The sequence below is a fragment of the Marmota flaviventris genome, chromosome 18 (assembly GCF_047511675.1).
Source record: "Marmota flaviventris isolate mMarFla1 chromosome 18, mMarFla1.hap1, whole genome shotgun sequence".
NCBI lineage: Eukaryota > Metazoa > Chordata > Mammalia > Rodentia > Sciuridae > Marmota > Marmota flaviventris.
The window spans coordinates 13334268-13343685 of NC_092515.1; the positions used below are offsets into that span (position 1 = coordinate 13334268).

The 9418-nt window shown below is 48.7% G+C and overlaps 1 protein-coding gene across 2 annotated transcripts; it reads left to right on the plus strand.

Moving 5' to 3' along the window:
• Window positions 1-2474: 2474 nt before the first annotated feature.
• Window positions 2475-8971, plus strand: LOC114097507 (cytochrome P450 2A13-like). Of its 2 annotated transcripts, XM_027941466.2 has the most exons (9): window positions 2475-2651; window positions 2929-3091; window positions 3964-4113; window positions 4318-4478; window positions 5651-5827; window positions 6767-6908; window positions 7371-7558; window positions 8128-8269; window positions 8790-8971. In XM_027941466.2, exons 1-9 carry the CDS (start codon window positions 2475-2477, stop codon window positions 8969-8971), a joined length of 1482 nt encoding a protein of 493 aa, XP_027797267.2. The 2 variants fall into 2 exon arrangements, with proteins under 2 accessions (XP_027797267.2, XP_027797268.2); XM_027941467.2 differs by lacking the exon at window positions 2929-3091 and having other exon boundaries at window positions 2475-2653; window positions 3956-4113.
• The last annotated feature ends 447 nt before the right edge of the window (window positions 8972-9418 follow it).

The window sequence follows — 9418 nt, forward strand, 5'->3', positions numbered from 1 at the left end:
ATATGTCTCTCCATGTGACAACAGACACTGATCCCTCACTTCATGTTTCAGAGACATCAGCAAGGACAAACACATCACCTCTTCATCCCCAGTACTTCTCCCATTCTCAGCCTATGCAACCACTTGTGGGTGGCTTACTGGAGACTGTCTGAAGCCAGAGCCCTTCCTAATGCCACTTTCACAGAGTATGAAATTGTTCAAACATCATCCTCCTTCCCATTCAAGAAGGAAAAAGGACAGAACCCAGGTGCAGGCTAGTGATCGGTATTATGAGGTTTGATACCTGCCAAGCTTGGGTTAATATTCTTCCCCACCTTTTCCACCTCCAAGCTCAACAAACAACTCCCCTCTCTATGCTTTTTCCTCTGACCCTTGTCCCTCCCCATTGGTCTCAGAGAACAGGAGCCACGAATACTTTGCGCAAGATGATAGTACTGAAAGTGCTGAACTCGCCCATTTCCACTTGTTCAAATTTAGAAGCTCCTGGGCAGCTCATAACCAGGAAGGTCCACTATCAGACCCTATCAAGTGTCAACCTAGGGCAACTCCCAGGGTAAAACTGAGGTCAATCTCAAGCCCCCAAATGACCAATCTTATATTCAACCTAATGCTTATGTCAGTACATGCTGGTTCCAACCTCAGAGCTACAGGGTGCCATCTTACATTTTCCTGAACGCAATCTCAATGGCTGCCTGAACCCAGGCTTATAATCATCTTGGCACTAAAGGTGCATGTGATAATAACTTCAGTGACAACTTCTTTTCCAACCTAGTATATACTAGGGAGAAACCTAGTGCCACCCTAATGCCTTCCCTCGATGGGCCCACCTTATGCAGATATCAGAACCGCCAGTATAATCCCAATGTTCACTGATGGTGCCAATATCAAAATGCACATGCTACTAAATTTGGTCCCCATGTGGCCACCAGGGTGGGCTAAGCCAGGTAATAAAGGGAGAAGGGAAAACCACTAAAATCCAAGCTCCCTCCCTTATTACCTCAGTGAGGTTGATAATGAACCAGTCCATCATCACAAAGATTGGGGGAAAAAAAATCACACACACACAGACTTAGTCTTCCGGGAAAACCAAAACCTCAACAAAGGAAAACTGTCCTTACTTTTAAACCAGAATTTCAAGGGAAGGACAGTAGGGCCACTCATCCTTTCTCTGCTCATACCCTCAGCATCCTAGAACCCCACCTCTATTCACCACACTGAAGTTTACCAAGACCTCTCTGGCTACAGTACCCCCTGTCTGCTAATAACAGTCCATGAGAAGCCAGGAACCATCCCTAAAGGACACTTAACACAACCTCAGGTACTACCTTTTCTGCCAAAGTGTTCCCTTTCCACTGGTGGGAAACCAATGCCCAGAAAGGGGAAACAGAAGGCAGAGTAGGGCAACAGGCATAAGGCCATTTGCCTAAGGGCTTCTCATGGATGTAGGCCCTGCTCACCTTCTCAGCTCTGTCTTCAGTACACACGTGTAAAAAGGGAAACATTACTAATAATGATAACAGTAATAGAAATTATTGAATAAAACTAATAAGCTTCTGTAAGTATCTGGGTAGGAATCCAGCGGGTATTTTCATTAAACAGAACCCATGGAACATCAGGGGTTTCCCACCGTATTCTTCGTGGTTATTACTATTTCTCAAGGCCTGGCCAGAGTCCCTCTGTAACTGTGACTCCGAGTTACTCTTCTACAGCTGTATAAAAAGTTCCACTGATAATGTGACTCTGATATTCTACCCCTTTCCCAGCAGCAGATGGGCTTGAAACTGAAGATTGGAGGACCTCAATTCTGCCCATCCTGACCTCACCTCGAGGTTCCCATGAAGAGGCTGGGCATCAAGAGCACAGGAATAAAGCCAGTGGGTCAAGATCTGGGCTCAGGTGCTCACTACAGTTTCCTGCTGGGCTTTGCACATAGGACTTCTATGTCCACAGCTCTAGGTCTCTTTCACTCCAAATTCTCAAATCTATAACCCTGGAATCTCCATTCCTGAGTTCCTGAAGCTATGTCCCTCCTCACTGAAGGACCCCAAATCCACAGCCACACATTCTATCTCATTCCAATGAAATCTAGGACTTTGAATTTTATCACAGACTCCAAAATCTATATCAGGCCCTTTCTCAATCTGGGAATCCAAATACAAAGCGCAGGTACTCAACCACATAAATATTCCAATGGAGCAGAACTCTCACGTCCATAAATCCACACTCTTTAGGCACCTCTTCAAGTGCTACAATTCAGCCTGGAGTCCCGTTGACTATGAGTCTTCCCTTAATTCCCCCTCCTCCTTCCTGGCCATGGGTGTTGCAACATAGGCAGGATGCATGTTGGGAGATAGCATTAGGAACTAAAATGAAGCAATTATATAAACAAGTGCAAAGGCCACCCTTCTATCTCTGGGAGTATAAAGGCAAACCATCGCAGCCATCAACACCTGCCTATCATCCTCACTGCCACCATGCTGGCCTCAGAGATCCTTCTGGTGGCTTTGCTGGCCTGCCTGAGCATGATAGTGTTCAAGTTGGTCTCACAGAGGAGTCTGCAGCGGAAGCTGCCTCCAGGACCCACTCCACTGCCCTTCATCGGGAACTACCTGCAGCTGGACACAAACCAGATGTACAACTGCCTCATGAAGGTGCCACCAGCCAGGGAAATGAGTAGAATGACGTGGGCATGGGACCTCCCCAGTTTTTCTTGGGCTTTGTGTCAGAGGATTGACCGTGATGAGTCAGAGTCTTAGAAGGGGGGTTATTTAAAGGTTCAGCAGCCAGTTCCTAGCCAGAAAAGACTAGATCTTAGGATTTCACCTAGACTATCAGAACTTGGGAGAAACACATCCCAGACTCTGATTTCTGGGTCCTGGACAAATTCAGGTCATGACTCTTGTAACCATTCCCACCTACCCTGATCAGATGAGCAAGCACTATGGCCCTGTGTTCAAGATCCACCTGGGGACTCGCCGGGTCGTGGTGTTGTGTGGATACGATGCAGTAAAGGAGGCGCTGGTGGATCAGGCTGAGGAGTTCAGTGGGCGAGGCCAGCAGGCCACCTTTGACCACCTCTTCAAAGGTTATGGTAAGTGGGACAGCACATAGGGGAAGGTGGCCAGGTAAACTTGGTGGCCTCAATTCCCTCAGTTCCCTCCTTTACTCACCAGCCCCTCAAGGCTATGGGAAGCCCTTTGCTGATCTTCTCTCTTCATCTTTATCCATCACTGCCTCTCCTGTGTGGGACTATGGGCTGTTCTAAACTTTCTGGGTCCTAATTTCTCGTCCCCCTCTCTGTCCCGCTCTCCCTAACATCTCTCTCTATCTCTGGCTCTGCCTCCTCCCTCAGTGTCTTCTTTCCTGCATTGATCCCTCCTTAGAACCTTGTGAGAGTCCCCCATTGGAGTCCTGCTCCTCGGACTTTATCTGATCCTTTGTCATCCTCAGCTTCTGTGCTTCCCCGGGACTCTTTTTCTATCCCTCTGTTTCTTTCTTCTCTCTCTATCAGAATCTCACACCATGTCTTTCAAAGTCCCCATGCCTCCATCTCCATGCAGCAATCTTTCCTTTCTCCTGATACTTTCGCGTTTTTCCTCCTATTTTTCATCCTTCTGCAGTTCAGCTTTATATCCACCTCCAGGTCTTGACTCTCTCCTCTCTCCTCCCTCTGACACTGTCCCTTCTCTCTCTCTTTTCTTGCCTCCATTGGACTGTCCCTGTATCTCCCTTTCTCAGGATACATCTGTCTTCCCTCCCCCTGACTATCTTCTTCAGAAAGTCTTCTTCCAACTCAGCCTCCTCTTTCTGGAAGTATCTGGCACTGCTCTGAGTTTGTAAATCTTAACGTTGTCCCACGCTCGCTGTAGATTCAACTTGGTTCCACTGCTTTCCTCTCAGGAGCTCCTCAGGGATTGGTCATGGTTCCTCCAGCCTCTCTCCTCCCTCTGTTCACTTCCCCAGGTGTGGCATTTGGCAATGGAGACCGTGGGAAACAACTCAGGCGCTTCTCCATCACCACACTGAGGGACTTTGGTGTGGGCAAGCGGGGTATTGAGGAACGCATCCAGGAGGAGGCGGGCTTCCTCATCGAGGCCCTGCGAGGCACACATGGTGAGCAAGGGGCCGAGAGTGATTGGGAAGGAGAAAGAAAACACCCAATGCAAAAGACCTGTGGGCTGTGCTTTGGAATGGTGATAACATGTGGGAGTTAGTGCATCGCTGCAGTGCCCTACTTGAATCCTCAGACTGGCATCTCACCACCCAGTTGACTCTCTCCCAATCCCACTCTCTCCCCTACCCTGCCCCACCTCACAGGCGCCTACATTGATACCACCTTCTACTTGAGCAAAACAGTTGCCAACGTTATTAGTTCCATTGTCTTTGGAGATCGCTTCGACTATGAGGACAAAGAGTTACTGTCACTGCTGCAGATGATGGGGCGAATCAACAAATTTGCAGCTTCTCCCACGGGGCAGGTGACCTATTCCAGTTTTGCCCTACCAGGCCCCTACTAAAATCTCCCACACCTGGCAAAAGGTTCCCCAAATCCCCATATTTTTCCACACAAGGCCCCTCTAAACCAGGCCACACTCCTGGGCAACTGCACAGTGGCACAAGAGCCCAGGACTCATGTCCAATACCTAGTCTCCAAGGTCACCTGGATATCTCAGCAGATACCCCACAACACCATCTGCAGGCAAGATAAATGCCTCCACTCAGCTCTCAGCTGAGCAGGTATTCCCACCCAACATACCTAAACATCTAACAGTTGATCTCTGTCTATTGCTTCTAAATTTCTTCACACCTGAAGAAGTGACCACCTCAGCCCCTTCCAAATACTTGAACACCACACCTGGTACTGCAAAGTGCATGATGCCAAAATCATTTGACCTCTGCACATCTGCCCCAAACCAGCCTACTGGAATATCTAGATTAGTGTCCCCGACACAAGCCACTTAAATACATTAACTACCTGGCACCTCAATCAAGATGAACACAAAAATATCTACTCAGGTTGTTCCCAAAACACCTAATAAGTGTTCTGCAAATCAGCCCACTCACACACCCTACTGAGGTACCCCCTAGGAAGCCCCAAGTGCACCTAAACACATAAACAGATCTCCCTCCCACTCTGTACCTGAACTACAGCCACACTTCAATGCCTGAACACCATTACACAACCCCCACATGAAATCCAATAAATATCTAGACAATTGACCATAACTTAGTCTACCTGATTATATAAACACCTACATAGGCAGTGCCCTGTTGTACTCCACCTGAACAGCTCAACATCCTGAATTCCCCCACTCCCAAATCACTTGACCATCTTGACACAACTATAGGTGTGTAACAAACCATCTTCACCTGAATGGGTGAAATTGCATGGAAGCTCACCTAAATTCTTTTTTTGGGGGGAGGGGGGAGGATACCAGGGAATAAATTCTTAGAGTCCTTCACATTTAACCGACATATAAAATTATGTACACGCTTCCATTCCACCTCACTAAGCACATAAGCACACAGACAGATGCCCTGAACCACTATCTTCATGCGCTAAGACACGTCCCACTCTCATTGGGTTCAGCCCACTGAGAGCTCTCAATCCATCTCTCTTCCCCCCTTGTATCTCTCTTCCCCTCTCCAGCTCTTTGACATATTCCACTCAGTGATGAAGTACCTGCCAGGACCACAGCAACACATCTTTAAGGACATGCAGGGACTTGAGGACTTCATAGCCAAGAAGGTGGAGCAGAACCAGCGCACTCTGGACCCCAACTCCCCGCGGGACTTCATCGACTCCTTTCTCATCCGCATGAAGGAGGTGCAGTCAGCAGCCAGGGTGGGGAGGTCCACAGTCAAACAGAGGCCAATCAGGCTGGGGAAAGGGGGAGAACAGAAGCCTAATCCTCAAAATTCAGACCACAACTAATCATCACTGTTTCATCTACGGAGCCCTGATGAAAGCCAAGATGAGGGCAGAGACAAAACAAAGAGCAGCAAGCCCTACAACACGCCGTGTGCCTGGAACCACCCCAGTGCTTGACATTGTCCACATACTTAGCACCCATATGCTTTCTTAAACAAGGTCCTATTATGACCCTAAGGTTGTAAATAACAGCACAAGTGGCTTGTCTGTGATCCCTAGCTCAAATCCATGTCTCTCTGATTCTAAGGCTGGAGCAGCTAAGCACCAGACTCTCTAAATGTTCCTACCCCCGTCATCAGATGCACCTGTATGAACAGGTGACCTGGCTTTACTGTGTGACATTGGAGGACTCCCACTCCCATTTGGATGTCAGACTCCCATCGATGCAGAAAGGAGATGGGCCTTTATGCAGTCTGAAATTCAAAGAGTCAGGGAGGGGATTCCTCCAAAGAAACTACAACATGTCTGGGAAAGAAGGAGGATGATCTGGCTTAAAATTCTGTGTCTGCTTCAGAAAATATGTCTCTAACTGTCTCTGACCACCCTGTCTTGACATCCCTGCCCATCCTTCTCACAGTCTATCCCTCTTTCTAAATATTTCTGCAATTTAAATAAGTGAAAAACAGATTGTCAGTCAGGCAAATAGCACCAAAAGAGCATGTCAGGAAGAACCAGCAGCCTGAGAAGAGGCCTGGGAACTGCAGAACCTGCAGATCTAGGTCCCCTCTTCCCACCTCGTGGTCTGGACCTAACAGAGGCAGATCTAAGGAGAAAACCCAGACAGCCCCCAAGGGCATAATAAATGGACTCAGCATGAAGCCTCTCACCCTGCAGGAAAGGAATAACCCCAACACCGAGTTCTACATGAAGAATCTAATAATGACAACACTGGGCCTCTTCTTTGCTGGATCTGAGACTGTCAGTTCAACCTTACGCTTTGGCTTCCTGCTACTCTTGAAGCACCCAGATGTTGCTGGTAAAGTTGGGATGCACAGGGAAAGGGGGACCCACGTACCTTTCCAACACCTCTGAGCCCAACACAATGACCCCACTTCTCCCAGGTCCAAGGAACCTCAGACTCACCCTGCTATGCAGAGATAGGGTGCTATTAAGCTGACAGAAATGAACAGTCTCACTTCCTCTGAAAATATCGGAAGTGTCTGAACCATTGGGTAAATGGCTCCTCTGCTGAGCATACAAGTGCCAGATTCCAACCTCCAGGGTCTCCTGGACTCCTCCCTTTGCTTCCCCTATGATTCTAGAATGAACAAGTTAACAGGGCCATTGGCCAAAATTTTCATATGACCAACATCTGTTTTCAATTGTCCACATGCATGTCATACATAGATATGTGCCATGTATCCAGATTTACATATTGGGACTATCATCCTACTCTGAGGCCCCTGGATAGCTAAACATATTCTCTCTTCTCTCCCAGCCAAAGTCCATGAGGAGATTGACCGGGTGATTGGCAGGAACCGACAGCCCAAGTTTGAGGATCGTACCAACATGCCCTACACAGAAGCTGTGATCCATGAGATCCAAAGATTTGCAAATTTTACCCCCATGGGTGTGGCTCACAAGGTCACCAAGGACACCATATTTCGAGACTTCCTCCTCCCAAAGGTTCTGCTCTGCCCAGCCTAATGGGACCTGCAACCCACTCCCTAGGGCCCCAGAACTCCCTTTCTATTGAAAGCTTTCCATTCTCTGTCCCCATCACAAAGAATTCCTCAACCACCTTCTGCCTTCAGTCTTCCCACCCAGGGTCTCCTGCTTCCAATGACTCCCATAGACTTAATGCCTCCAGAGATTCACTACAGTCCCTCAATTTTTTGTCTGAGGGCACATGAATCTCCTAGTACCCCCAACCTCCTTCCTTGAGAGACACAGACTGAGTATGCCCCAACCACCTTCTCTGGGACATAGACCCAGAATCTCCCACTCAGCCCATCTCAGTGAATATGAGCCACTAAGTCCCCCAAATTTCCCAAACCAGGAGACACAGAGTACACCTTCCCTGAACGTCCTGACTCAGAGACATCAACCTCATGTCCCCCAAAGCTCCTGCCACAGAACCCCAACTCCCTCACCTCCACTTCCCTTCACCCCAGCACTCTGATTCCCCTGCTTATGTTTCTCAGTGCTCTCATCCCTGAACCCTCTGATAAAGTCCCCTTCCTCCCCCTGCCAAGGACACTGAAGTGTTCCCTATGCTGGGCTCCCTGCTCAATGACCCCAAGTTCTTCTCCACACCTGACAACTTCAACCCCCAGCACTTCCTGGATGACAAGGGACAGCTGAAGAAGATTGATGCTGACGTGCCCTTTTCCATGGGTAAGAGACTTGGGGGGGGGGCTCACACCCAAGTAGGCTCCTTCATCCCAGCTCCTCTCCCAGTGCAGCCTAGTGTCTTCCTCCAGCTGGGAAGTCCCTCTTTGAAACTACCCTCTAGTCAGACAGTTGTACTCCCCAGAATTCCCCAGCACCAAGGATCTGCGCCAAGACCAGAAGGAAGAGATCATCTAGCCCCTTTATGAGATGGGGAAAATAAAGACTCAGAGTAAGTCAGAGTACTTTCCAGGAACACACAAGAAAATCTTCAGACTCTTGGAAAGAAAATGACAGCATAGCAGCCATATTTGAGGATGTAACTGGGGGAAGGGGCACTTAAACTTCCCAGTGCTGTAATCCGGCATGGATCATCTCACCTCACGTACCAGAGAAACCGAGGCTCAGAGAAGTCTCTGGGGCCACTGTACTGCTACTCCCTGGGAGAATGCCGCAGGGATCTGGTACTGGGGTGAGGCTGCAGAGAGCTGGCTTCACCTCAGCCCCTCCCTCCTCTCCTCTTCAGGAAAGCGGTACTGCTTGGGAGAAGGCCTGGCTAGAATGGAGCTCTTTCTCTTCCTCACCACCATCTTGCAGAACTTCTGCTTCAAGTCCCCGAAAGCACCCCAAGACTTAGATGTGTCGGCTAAGTCCTTGGGCTTTACCAGGATCCTAACAAATTACACCATAGCCTTCCTGCCCCGCTGAGTCTGTGCTGTGCAGGGGCTTGGGGGGAGGGGAGGAGCCAGGGGCGGGACCAGTGGGAGGGGCAGGGCTAAGAAAACTGGTGAGAAAGCAGAGGAAAGAAGAGGTCAGATGGACAGGAGGAGAAGGAAAGGCACAGATTATTCACCTTGCTCAAGATAGGTCCTTAAAAGCTGGGGTGTGCTGTGGACAACACCAATAATAGTAACAGCTACGATTCATTGAGCAAGAATTCTGTCAGCTGTGCTAAAAACATCACATTCTCTCCCCACGCATGTTCTTTCCCATTTTACAGGTGACACAACTGAGGCTTAGGAAGTTAGAGGTACTCATTCAGGTGAGTCTCATAGAACATACATGTCCAGCAAGTACTTGAACACAGATCTATGCCAGAAATCCTTTGGCAGACTCTAAAATGTCACCTCTTCCCCCAATAAAATCACAGCAAGA

Excerpts from the sequence above, each read along its gene's own strand:
- LOC114097507 (XM_027941466.2), top strand. The coding sequence starts at position 2,475 with ATGCTGGCCTCAGAGATCCTTCTGGTGGCTTTGCTGGCCTGCCTGAGC. Across the intron at positions 2,652-2,928 it reads TGTACAACTGCCTCATGAAG|ATGAGCAAGCACTATGGCCC; the intron begins GTGCCACCAGCC and ends TACCCTGATCAG. Across the intron at positions 4,479-5,650 it reads CAGCTTCTCCCACGGGGCAG|CTCTTTGACATATTCCACTC; the intron begins GTGACCTATTCC and ends TCCCCTCTCCAG.